The 13,639-nt window shown below is 41.9% G+C and overlaps 1 protein-coding gene across 1 annotated transcript; it reads left to right on the forward strand.

Moving 5' to 3' along the window:
* Positions 1–2,283: 2,283 nt before the first annotated feature.
* On the forward strand, positions 2,284–13,011 carry LOC129350704 (growth factor receptor-bound protein 10-like). The gene is made up of 12 exons (XM_055018074.1): positions 2,284–2,287; positions 2,375–2,490; positions 4,751–4,825; positions 5,183–5,320; positions 5,588–5,698; positions 7,029–7,127; positions 7,247–7,324; positions 8,931–9,047; positions 9,709–9,775; positions 10,949–11,036; positions 11,384–11,477; positions 12,865–13,011. The coding sequence occupies exons 1-12, from the start codon at positions 2,284–2,286 to the stop codon at positions 13,009–13,011; spliced, it is 1,134 nt and encodes a 377-aa protein (XP_054874049.1).
* The last annotated feature ends 628 nt before the right edge of the window (positions 13,012–13,639 follow it).

Consider the following 13,639-nt stretch of genomic DNA (forward strand, 5'->3'; position numbering starts at 1 on the left):
ACATGTATTAAGTGATATAGAAGAACTTTCAATGAAATCAACCAGAATTAAAAACCGTTACAATATCAGTTATGTTTTCCAGAAAAAAGAGCAGTCAGTTTTTGTTTTTTTCTATAAAAATGCAAACGAAATATGATTTTATACCACACGCTGCAATACATAACATGAAAATATATCATGAAGATTCAGAAAGTTTTGCCAGAGTGAAAAGATATGCAAAATGTGTTATACAGGATTTATCTTTCTCTACATCCCTGAATATTTCTGTGGTTTGTATCAGTCTTGTGTTGATGCGTGTGTCTATAGTCCTTTTGTGTGTCCTTGTGTGGGTGCAGATACTCTCTTGTGTGTGCCCTCAGTGTGTATGTTCACTTGAGCATGGCACAAGTGCTTGTATGCCTATACAGCGCGAGAGGGAGGTGTGGTGGTTGTAGGATTAAGCATTTTCCATGTTCGCCTCACATGCCAGTTCCCTCCCAAATAATTTGCTCAGGGGATAAAGAGAAAAAAAAGAAAAACACAAGACTCGTGCTTCGCTTCTTCACTTTTGCTGTGTCTCCTTTTGAAGCTTTATTTATTTATTTATTTATTTATTTTTTCTTACTCTGGGTCTGTCTTTGTCCTCTGTGAGGCTTTCCTGCTCCCCGAGTCGTATTTTTAGAGTCAAAGGATCGCTTTGTGCTTTTCCTGCTTGATCTGTGTTTCTGGAAAAAAAAAAAAAAGTGCACTGGAGAGATGGAATGTGAGGTGAGGAGAGGGAGGGAGGGAAAAAGAGAGGGAGAGATGAAGGTGGAGAGAAAGAGAAAGAAGGGGGGGAAGGGCGGAGAGAGAGGCCTGGACTAAAGCGTCATACCAGAGCCGCGAGGAACCAATCGCGGGTCTCCGTCGGACGAGCCCCTAGCCTTGCTAGCCAATCAATCTTTCCTTAACCTTCCACAGGAAATTCCCCTGCTTGTAGCCAGCACACACACACACACACACACACACACACACACACACACACACACACACACACACACACACACACACACACACACACACACACACACACACACACACACACGGTGACACACAAACAGTGTCCAGACATTTCCACCCCTAAACTGCAGCCAGAATACTTTTTCTTTTTAGCAAAACCAGTGGCTACAGTTTCACCAAAATATATGTACAACTGCATGTGTGTGTGTGTGTGTTTTGCCTCAATAAAACTTCATCTAGTGCAGAGTGTGTGTCCACGCAGAACTGGAACATCCTGCCACTATCAGTTTCTAATCTGCCTCACTCTGAGATCATATGCCCTCAATTCCAAGAGACACACACACACACACACACACACACACACACACACACACGTACACACACACGTACACACACGCACACATACACAGAAAGTAATTGGGCCTCTGCGGCGCACAACGAGCAGGTTAGGCCTACGTGAGCTCTTAATGTGTGGTTGTGTGTTTGTCTGTGGCTTGTACTTTGCTTATGACTTCGCTGCTCTCAGCAATCAGCCTAAATACATGACATCATCTTCCTGCAATGCCCCTCTCTCCAGCACCACCTCCTCCTCCTCCTCCCTCCCCTCCTTTCTCCATCTCTACCACTGCTCCTCTCCACCTTCACCTCCTCCCTCCCCGCTTCACAGTGCATCTTCTTTTCACAGCCCCTCCTCATTTAACCTCTTGCTCGTCTCTTAGTAACAGACGATTTTTCTTGCTGTGTCATTGTATGTGTGCAATCGATGACGTAGTGGCAGATGTGGAAGTAAACTCCTGTCGGGGATCATTTTGATGAAGTAAAGCGACAGAGATGATCAGAATGTGATTGGACTTAATTTCAATATTTACAGAACATGCACTGCTTTCTCTCAGTGTTTCTGTTATATGACAAATTTCACCATAATTTAATTGGTTCTTAAAACTTGAGTTTACGTCCCTGCATGTCAAAAGTTGTTGGTTCCTGCTGCTAGAGGACACCGTTCAAAACAGCTGACAGTAAACAAGGTCCTTTGGTGACAGTGACATTTCCAAATATGCTGTCAGTATTAAGCATAGAAGGAGGACAAAAAGAAAGAAAGCGAGAAGAGAGGAAATACATGCAAGGGAGTTGCTTGTTATGCTGCAGACCAGTAGCCAGAGTCCCTTAAATTAATTTAAGAATGAACAATGAAACTATAGTTAGACTGTAAATAGTAGTTTTGAAAATTTTCCCCTAAAAAATTGACGACTTTTTTTTTTTTTTTGAAAATGAATGAGTCCTAAAGTTGTGCGCACTGATTTAAACATGGGTTTGCCTCAGATGCCGTCCCTGAGGACCATCCAAAGACAACACAGCTGAGGGGGCTAACACTGTCTGTCTCTGTGTCCTCGTACAGAGAGATGTCTGGAGGACCACGAGCTGGTGGTTCAGGTTCAAGCCTCCATGAGCAGTGACAGTAAATTCCTCTTCAGGAAGAACTATGCCAAATATGAATTCTTCAGGAACCCCCTGGTGAGTCTTTCGCATCCCTGAAATGACCTTTCTCTGACTGCTTCGGTTTAGCACGCAGCCCCACACACCCACGCACACACAGCAGGAGGTCAGGCAGCTTTTCATCCTCGATATTTTTGGATTGGGGCTACTGATGGAAGAAAATAGTCAATACTTTTACGTTCGATGATTTTATCCGAAAATTAAAGACTCCTTGTGTTTTCTAAGTGGGACATCAAATACTCAGGAGCTTTGAAAATAAATTTTCCCAATAATTTCTTCTTCGAAATATTCTTTGATAGTCACAAGACAAAAAGACTACATCCTGTTGCACTGTGAGGCTGTATTTAACAATCAGTAACAATGCGAACATGCTAATGTTCAGCATGAAGAATGATTCACCTCAAATACTAACATTTAATAATTTGCACTCAACACAAAATTAAAAACTTGTGATGGGAGTTGTGGGGGAGCAGCTGTTTCAGACCCCCAGAAAATATCATGTTACTCACAGCTGGAGCTCTTCGTCACCTTAGGTCAGTATGAAACCGTCCTCCTTCAATCATGAGTCCAAATAATTTACAGCTGCTTTATGAAATATCTGGTTCTTTGTCTACGTTTTGGCAAAAATCACAAGGCTTTCAACTTTGTCCCATAAGCAGCGGGTGAGAGCTAAAGCCTCAATCTGTTTACTTTTACTGTTGGTTAAGGCAGAATTCAGCAGCTGTGATGCCAACAAAGCATTTAAAATTCCCTACTGTTTGTTCTGATCCGTGCCTCTGAGTGGCTTCTTATCCAACTGTGTCCAAAGTTCATGGGTATTGTAGTATTTAGACCTCATCTCCATGCCAAAACTATGATCAAGACACGATTTCTCTGAAAAAAAAAGTTGAAATAATTTAAACTGTCGGTCAAAACATGAACCTACAGAAAAATTGCACCATGTTTAGTTATTCATTTACATAAACAGTATTGTCCAATGAAAAAATGTAAACGGCAATAGAGAGTGACCACATGCTTTTATATAAAATTCTAATTTAGTCACCAGAGAGAACAGCTGAGGCAGATGAGAAAGAAAATAGTTGTGCAAGTGTTTGTCCATTAACATACCACAAATTCAAACTGACCTGCTAGGGGCACCAGAGCAATGGTCAAAGACGGGTTATGTAGGAATCTTGAAAATACAAAAACAAACAAACAAACACCAGAATTGCAGCTCTTGTCACGCTTCATATGAGCAACACAAGCTTCATTGTGAACCTGATCATCAAACTAAACTAGCAGCAGCTGTTAATCTTTGGCTACAGTTAGCAGAAGGATAAACTATTAGCAGCATTTAACATAGCCATTAATGCTCAGTGATGTCCAAAAATGACTGCCTCCCCCCAAAATTTTACAGTAAATTGTCCAATAGAGATATTCCAATTTGGACCAAAGTGGTGTAAAGTATTTAGTGTGCACTTTTCAAACTTCTCCATATAATCAAGCTCTGTGCAATAGATGTCAGATATATAGTTATTCTGTTATATTTGTTTTGCCTTTTAATGCCTCATCGAATGACATATTTCACAGAAGCCTGGAATTGTCTCCTCACACAATGCTTTCTATGTGTCGTCACTCTGGATACTTGTGTTTTGTGTGACTGTGTCTATTTCAGTCTTCCTCCTGGTGATGTTAGACTCATTGCACTTTTGCTCTCAATCTACGTTTGCTAAAATCTAAAAATGCAAAGCGTTTTGAGGACACGGGCCTACCTCTGACAGCCAGCGAGTGAGCATTAACCGGCTTGCGTGGCACTTTTTGGTGATGTGGACTCAGCGTGGGGCTCTGCTGGCCGGGTATACGGTGACATTATTGCCGTGGTGATTTAGGTGTGTGTCAGAGCCAGCAGGTGACCTCAGCTCTGTGGTAATGAGCACAGTAAAACACCAGAGTGCTGGCCGCGGCCTGTCAATCACGCTAAGAGTAGCGCTGCTGGCTAAAGGGGATTACATCAGCGGGTGAGATCATACTGCATCTACTCCTCGGCTGGAGTGCCCTCTCTCTCCCCACCACTTTGTCTCTGAGTCCCTGTGCTCATCACACACACACACACACACACACACACACACACACACACACACACACACACACACACAGAAAGAGATGTTTTCTGCAGAGAGAAACACTACCCCACTCTGAGCTGTGAGCTTGCATCTGCACTAAGTGGTTTCTAGTGCTTCTCCTTCTTTGTCCCTTTCTCTCTCAATCATTGTCGGTGTCTGTGTGTTTTTCCATCCAGAACTTTTTTCCAGAGCAGATGGTGGCTTGGTGTCAGGAGTCCGATGGCTCGATCCCTCAGTCACAGCTCTTACAGGTGAGGCGATGACTCAGTGAAGGGACACGTCCAGTATTACACATGCAAAGATTTGACACATCAAGTGTCACCTCAGCCTCAATTAAATCCTGCACCTAAATCCTCACTGTAGACCAGCTGTAACATTATGGGTGTGGGTTTTTTTTCATTCATTTGGTCATCTAAAAATATACACACACATACGCAGTGCCATGTGCTTTCAGACAGCCTCATTATTTCACTGTGACATCCACACATACTCATTTTTAATTGGATTTCACAATATGAAATGTTTCCAGCAGAAACACAGGCATTTGTGTTGTATTCAGTTTCCATGCAGCAGTATTCCCAATAGACTCTGCTGTGTGCTCTTTCCAGAACTTTCTGAACTCGAGCAGCTGTCCAGAGATCCAGGGCTATCTGTCTGTGAAGGAGCCTGGACGCAAGTCCTGGAAGAAGCTCTACATGTTCCTGCGGCGCTCGGGTCTCTATTATTCTACTAAAGGAACATCCAAGGTGATAGTTTAGTCCTGATTGCTTTTCAGTTGATGCATTTCATCAAGCTTTTGCATCCAAGCTTTTCTCTTGAAGTTCAGTTGCAGCATCCCAGTTTTATTGTATGTATGTTTATGTGAGTTTCAATGAAAATACTTTTTTTCTCATGTTTTCAGTTAGGAATTCATATACGGTCTGCAATTTTATATGCAGTAGTTTACAGCAGTGTGTAATATTTTGCCTCACACGGACTTTTGCTGACTTCCCCCAACTCTCCACGCTGAACAGGAGCCCAGACACCTGCAGCTGCTGTCAGATCTGGAGGATAGTAACATCTTCACCATCATCACGGGCAGAAAACTTCACAACGCCCCCACAGACTACCAGTTCTGTATCAAGGTAACACACAGGCAAACACTGCATCCTGAGCAACTCGGTTACTCCAGTGCTGAAAATTGAGATTATTTTACTTTTACCTGTAAAAAACAGAGATTTGTTCTAGTAAATTCTATAAAATGATTAAACTTTCATAACAAGGAATGGAACTATGTATCATAGTCGTCCTACCTGAAGTGTGTGGCTGGCTGTTATCCGATCTTTATTACAATCACTTGATGAGAAGCACCTGCTTCTTCTCTACATACATTTTATCTGGTGTGTGTGTGTGTCTGTGTCAGAGGACACAAGGGTTAAACTGCCCAGCGGGGGTTTAAACACACACTCAGCACTGTGTTCCACTCCAGGAGTTATCTGTGGTGGGTCACCTGCTGATCTGGGATAAGCCCAGCGGGATAAGCTGGGATGGTACAGGGAATCTGGCCCGCCTAACCTCCTCACCTCTCTTTTACACACAGACACACACACACACACACACACACACACACACGCACACGCACACGCACACACACACGGTAGACGAGTGGCGTGTCAGATGCTGTCAGCGGGGGTGACAGTGCAGGATTTGGTAAGGGATTTATTTGGTGGCTGGGGGTGGCTGAGTTGTTGCTATGGAGACATGAATGAATTTATTAAGGAGCGGTGTGTCTAACGACCTTGTTTCTGGTGGAAGGAAAAGGAGAAAGTCTGTGCTGTAGTGTTGGAATAGTCGTGGGCCAGAGCTGAAAGTCTAGTCGTAATGCTGTCTCCTAATGTTTTGCCCACAATAAAATTATTAGCATGTATTTTTGTGTTGTTCAATTGCTTGCAATGTACTACTTATCCATAGAGATTACAATGATAGTAGTTTAAAATAAGATAATATCAGATGTACGCTGACTTTTATTGTTCCCCAGTAAAGGAAAAGAAAATTACCACAGCAGCACAAGGGAAAGCTAGAAGAAATTTAAAATCATTCCCATAAATGCCCAGGCATAGTTAAGGAAAATAAATCCCGATAAATAGGAATAATAGAAACAATAAAAGAAGTTTGTGTGTGAATACATGTTATACCTCTAAAAATTTGTCTGAATTTTTTGAATTTCATTTGAGGTGAAACTTCTATATCAGTAATAAGTACTGGCTAGCAGAGACCATACAAAATTGTTGATGCCTCTAAAACCCCTGAGACGAAACTTTTCCGTCATGAGAGTACAAGCCTGTGTTACAAAACACAGCAGCAGTCACACTATGATTTGGCAGTCTCACTCTTGCAGTGCCACGTGTTTGAAGGTCCATGTTCATGTCCATGATGTGTAGCTCATTAATTTTACATCCTGCTGTGTCTTGACAGCCCAGTAAAGTGAGGAGTGACTGTAAGGAACTGAAGATGCTGTGTGCCGAGGACGAACAGAGCAGGACCTGCTGGATGACCGCGTTCAGACTGTTCAAAGTAAACCCTTTAACTTTATGTGGTGTAGTTAAATCCATGACTGTATTCGCTTTACAGAGGGTTGATGTATGATGCTATTTGGAACCTAACAGTCGTCTCCTTGTCTCCTGTCTCCACAGTATGGGATTGTTCTGTATCAGAGCTACAACGTCCCCCAGCAGAGGAAGTCGAACCTCTCGCCTTTCTCTGCGCCCGTGGTGAGGATCTGCTCTCTGATATCATGTTATTACAGCTGCAATCTAAAGCCCCCATTCAGCCAAGACCAATCCAGATTGATCCATTAATTACCTGATGGTAAATTGGAAACCAGTTCACTTTGTGGCTGCCGTGTGCGTCACACAAAGGAAAAATGCAATGCTGGTGGGATCATTTTTCCATTTGCATCAGAAGGATTAGTCCCATGCTGAAATTAATTTTCAATTCAAATGATCATTGCTGCTGTTGACCTTTGTTCATCAGGTGAGGCTGGGTCCTGTAGTGAAAAGCCTTTTGTCCAGAAACAAATCAGAGTGCTCATTTAGACAAACAGCGGTACATAGCATCGTACCCTAGAGTTATTTTAAAGAGTAAGTGTTAAAAAAAAATCCACAATGCTCAGACACACCTACACTGTATAAAAGATTACACACACAGACACACACTGAGCAAACAGAAATGTGTGCATGCTGTGTTACATCAGGTCTAATCCCCTCACACCATGAGGTGTTGGAAAAGGTGTCATAAGCTCCTTTGGAAAGATTGTGAATTCAATTAAGTCACAATTCTCTACAATATATACAAAGTTTGTGCTTGAAGGACTTTTAACGTTTATTACAGACTTCTGTAGCGAGTTTTCCTGTATGCGAACCTCCCTGTAAAACATTAGGAATTTTGCTCACAATGAAGTAATATAGATTGCATTTATATTTACAGTTAAATTAAAGTTACTTTCAGTTTTAAATAATCAAATAGTGTATTTTTTATTTGCAAATAAACGGCCAGGTCATCCGGAAAAATAATTCAACTCAGATTCTGCAGCCCAAGTTGTCCAACCAGGCAGATATTTAGTTTACTGTAATATAAGAGCGGAGAAGCTGAAACCAGAGACTAGCAGTTCATCTTCTGTTCATTTTACATTTCTGTACATTTTAGAAAATTTAGGATATTGAATATAAAAGATACAGTATGCGATAGAGAAAATGTGATTTTTAAAAATAGGAATAAAGCACAATAAATGATCAACATTTAGCAAAGGTCTGAATATCTATATATTATGGACATTTACTCTGTAACAGCAGTTCTACAATGATTTAGTTCTGGACATTCACATGAGAAAAAAGCGTGCTTGCTAATTACGTCTAATTTGGACTTATGCCACATCCGTCGTAAAAAGGAGCCAAATTTGAAACACCAAACCTTAGGCAAAGTTTTTTAATTTGACGGCCACATGAATTGTTGGTGTTGGAGGCATTAAGGAGGAATAAATATGAGAACTGCTGCACAAAAATGAAGCATGTGATTCTTCGGTTGAACTTATATTTTTAGTTACGAGTGATGCATTACAAGGAAAGCTGAATGATTTGAGCACTAGTACCAGAAAGCCAGGAGACGCTTGTGCTTTTCCTCAGAGGAGCTTTTTTTTTTTTTTTTTTTTTTTTTTTTTTTTTGACTAAAGTGGGTCTGTGTGCAGACAGGATTTGTTATGCTCCAGTGAGTGTGTCTGGCTCATTTGACCTCTGACCCTTGTCTCCCCCCCGCCTCACCTCCCATCCACCCTACTTCTTGTGTACCCCCTCCCCCTGTCCCCCACCGCCCTCCTAACAGCGGAGTGTATCTGAGAACTCCCTGGTTGCCATGGACTTCTCCGGACGGACTGGACGCGTCATCGACAACCCGGTGGAGGCCCAGAGTGCCGCACTGGAGGAGGGACAGACCTGGAGGGTAAGCAGATGGAAGCCTGAAGTCAGTTCTGCTGTAGGAGTAGATCTTCAAGAAGTAAAAGAAAATCTGGATTCATACACAGACATATAGAAGCTTCAGTTTAATGCGACTGGCACAAAATGCAGTTTGTTGGAATATTTAGCTTTATCATCCTGTTTCCCTTTTTGGTTCTGTTTTTAACTGGATTCTGATTTTATTTAATACTGAATGCTTTTTGTGAACAAACAGTCTCGACAAGTCTTTGCACTTCTGAGTCTAGCTGTCATACTTTCATGGAAAGCGTGCGCAGACGCCTTTTACCGATCTGAACCAGTTTACTGCTCCCCTCCAGCACACTTTTCTCAGTAAATTAAAACTGTGCAGCAGCTGCACTTATCTGTTGCTGAGCTCAGAGCTCTGATGAGGCTGAAGCGAGAAGCAGCTGCTCGTTCAACTTTTCTGTTCGTGGTTGACTGCAGTTGATTACAGTGTTTATTTACTGCACTGAAAAGGATCAAACTCCAATGTAATTCCACAGAAAATCACATTCCGTGTATTTTGGTTCAGATTGATGTTTCACTGTGCTACACTGTGTCACGGAGGCTTCATGAGTCAAAGGGAGGGTTAAGGCCGAAAGCTTTTTGTATATGATGATATGTAATAATAAATATCTTTCTTATAGAAAAGGAGCCAGCGTATGAATGTCCTGGGCAGTCCCAGCCCACTGCATCCATCGTCTCTGAGCACAGGTACTCTCACTGCATTGACATTGTCCCAGTAGCAACAGAAAAAACTTTTAAACAGGGCTCCAGACTAACTTATTCCAATAGCAGCACTTATTCTCCTTACTGAAAGTTATAGGAACACCAGCACAAAGTTTAGGAGCACCACTTCAATCCACATGCAGTGCCACACATTCATATTTTTTTTTCTATTTTAACTGTATTATCGATCCATTCTTTGGCAATAAATAGCTAATTTACAGAACTAACAATTTGTCATTTTATTTTGAAGGAAATAAAATAACAATTTGTCATTTTATTATTCTATTTTTGATGGAAATAAATCACAGCGAAGTGTTGCTTTAAGAGAAGAAACTGATTAAGTTGGAGGTGCTGCAGTTCATTCAGTGCAGCTGTCCCTGTGGAGTTTATGCTTCATTTTGTTGTTCTACTTCACAATTGTTTCATATTTAAGGTTTGCAGTTGAACTGGCAAACTTTTTTTTCCCCACAAATGTTGGATCACATCGAGAGCCACTGCAGCCACGAAAACTGTGTGAGGCAGTCCTATCAAAAAGAGAAAATCAGATTTTTCTACTGACACCATCTACTGACTGGTTTAGATCAGGGGTGTCAAACTCATTTTAGTTCAGGGGCCATTCAGTCCAGTTTGATCTCCAGTGAACCGGACCAGTAAAATCACAGCATAATATCCTATTAATCGCCACAACTCCAACTTTTTCCCTTTATTTTAGTACAAAAAAAGTACATTCTGAAAATGTTCACATTCAAGGAATTATCTTTTTACAAACACTATGAACAACCTGAAATGTCTTAAGAAAAATTGAATTCAGTTTCAACAATATTATGCCTCGGTTCATTTACACATTACAACTTACAGATCACAGCGTTTCTACAAAGGCACAAAACATTTAGTCACAGGTATCTGGAACTGAATGATATAGTATTTTACTTTATGATCAAAATAACAAAAGTCAGATAAAAAATAAGACAAAAAACAAGACAAAATATTACAAAATAGAGACACAAAATGACAAAAGCAAGAGACAAAACTACCAAAAATTAGACAAATGACACACACAAATGACCGAGTGGCTGCAGTCTGGAGCCCTGGCTGGTAGATACATTGATATCGTGTGGCTATGAACAACATTTTCTATCAAAAATGTGTGTTTTTCAGTAATCCACAGGACACAGGTATGGTTTCATGGTCGCATCATGAGAGAGGAAGCCCACAAAATGATCATACAACAAGGGCAAGTCGACGGGTGAGTGGAAAGAGGCTGGGAAGCTGATTTAGAGATGTGGTTTTATGACATTATCTAGTGGTGAGTGATGCTCATGTGAAATGTAGTCGAAAGCTTTGGGGAAAGGGCTTGCAAGGAAAAATTACTTTCTCACAGCTGTCGAGCTGCTGTCATGAAAAGCTTAGAGCGGAAAATGTCAGTGTTGAAAAATCCTTTTTGGATTGTCAGCAAAACATTTTACCTTTAATCACTGTTTCTTTGTGATGCATTTGACATTTAATTGTATAAAATTCATGACATTCATATATATACTTCATACATTCCATGATATGAACTAATCCGTTCTCAACTTGTTTTCTTTGTGTCAGGTTATTCCTGTTGCGGGACAGTCAGAGTAATCCCAAAGCGTTTGTGCTCACCTTGTGCCACCACCAGAAGATCAAGCACTTCCAGATCCTACCGGTTAGTCGCTTCACACAGCAGTGGATATGTTACAGACACATAAACACTGAGGAACATCACTGCTTTACTCCATCTAGTTAGAACTGTCCTGTTAGATCAGTTTTTACAACAGAAACAGTGACTCTCATTGGATTTCATGTTGTGTCCCATTTACTAAAAACTGCATTCAGTCATTCATTGCTGGTCGGCATCAACAGCAAAACTGCCTATAGATGGACGGATAGATGGATGGATAGATAGCAAGATAGATAGATAGATAGATAGATAGATAGACAGATAGACAGATAGACAGATAGATAGATAGATAGATAGATAGATAGATAGATAGATAGATAGATAGATAGATAGATAGATAGGTTTTCCATTAAGTGTTGTGAAATTGGCAGTTTTTGCTTGATTGTTCTGACAGACAGATGGCACTGAATACACACCTCCACTTTGTTGGAGGAAAAACTCTACAAGTCACAGTGAGCCAGCTACACTCATTTAACATCGCTATCAACCATTTTCCAAAACAAATGCTTTTCTAACATTTTAAAATCTGTTTTCCCTCCCCCTGCACAGACATCTGTTTGCATCCATTTTATTGCAGTCCAAAACTCTATTTGAATTGACTAAAATTGCCACTTCGCCCAAAGACGTTCTTTTTCACTTGACACTAGAGGTATCTAGCCATGCAGAAGGTTTCAGTTTATTTGATCAAAAAAGAAGTCTTTTAATACCTGAAGAGAACTTATAGTTTTTCTTACAACTGTTAACATGTTCAGCCATCTTTTCCAGTATGTATCTTGTGGAGATTTGAAAAATTCTTAGGACAAATTCATGAAAATGGCCGATTCTGAAAAAAGTTGACTTTGGATTTCTTTACGGCTTCTTCTACTCTGTTTGTTGCAGTCATGTAGAACATATCCTATACCGCCAACTTCTGAGAACAATGCACAGCCTAGTTTTTTGCGCCAAAGTTAATAGGAACAAGCCTAATTCATGTCTTTGTTTTTCGATTGTTTGCTAGTTTTCCAAGGTTTACCTCCAGTTAGCATGACAGTTGCATGAAAACAGAGTTAATGTGGACAGGAATGACCAAAGTCATGTGACCTCATTCATCGGAGAGCAGTTTCATGGCTGTCCATCCACAAGCTGAACTGATATTTAAGACTGAAGTGTCAGTGAAATTTCTGTCAATACACAATTAATTGATGTCCGTAGATCTTCTCAAAGGACTGCAATGACAAAAAACTGCCCGCTTGAGACATTTTAGAAAACTGGACATGTCTGCATGATCCTTGTCAATGAAGGGAATTGAAAAAGGGTAGTGTGATCAACATGATGATCATGGTTGTCACGGCGGCTAACTGTCCCTTCTCCTCCCTCTGGCTCCGGTCTGCAGTGCGAAGAGGACGGTCAGGTGTTCTTCACCCTCGACGACGGCGCCACCAAGTTCACCGACCTGATCCACCTGGTGGAGTTTTACCAGCTCAACAGAGGAGTGCTGCCCTGCAAGCTCAAACACCCGTGCACCGCTGTGGCCTTGTGACACTCCACCCACCCGACACCACCCCGTTTTTTGCACACCTCTCACCCTGAGATCCCCCCCCCTCCCCCTCCGCCCCTCCCTCACCAACACAACGGGGTTGAGGAGATAGAGAGATCACGTTTCGGGGGACGCGACCAACTCAGCAGGAGCCAGTGTTGGAGGTTTCGTGTCCCCGGTGCCCTTTTTTCTCGGCCTCACTGCTGTTTGGATGCGTGAGTTTTGAACCACTGCGAGAGTCCAAGTGTTGCAGATTGTGGTCAGCAGTTGCCCAACTCCTGCGATGTTGTCAGGGAGACTCTGTTGTTGTGTCGTTGCCATTCTGACCCCGGTGAAAGATCAAGCTATGTGAAAACACACAAAACAGCTACAGTAACATCTTTCCAGCAGGAGTGTTGCGGGTCTCTTGGAAGGATCCCTCGGTCAGAGCCCCTCACCCCTCACCCCCTCCACCAACCTCCCCCATCCTCCAGGCCTGATAAGCTGTGGTGCCCGCCCCACCCTTGCTCCCTCCCTACCGAGGCGAGCAAGGGAGCGCCACCCCTCTGACTTCCTCATTGATCATCAGGGATGGACGGGAACCTCTCTGGCTCTTTATCAAACCCGATCCAGGAGTTTTCTCAACCTGTGC

The sequence above is a fragment of the Amphiprion ocellaris genome, chromosome 15 (assembly GCF_022539595.1).
Source record: "Amphiprion ocellaris isolate individual 3 ecotype Okinawa chromosome 15, ASM2253959v1, whole genome shotgun sequence".
NCBI lineage: Eukaryota > Metazoa > Chordata > Actinopteri > Pomacentridae > Amphiprion > Amphiprion ocellaris.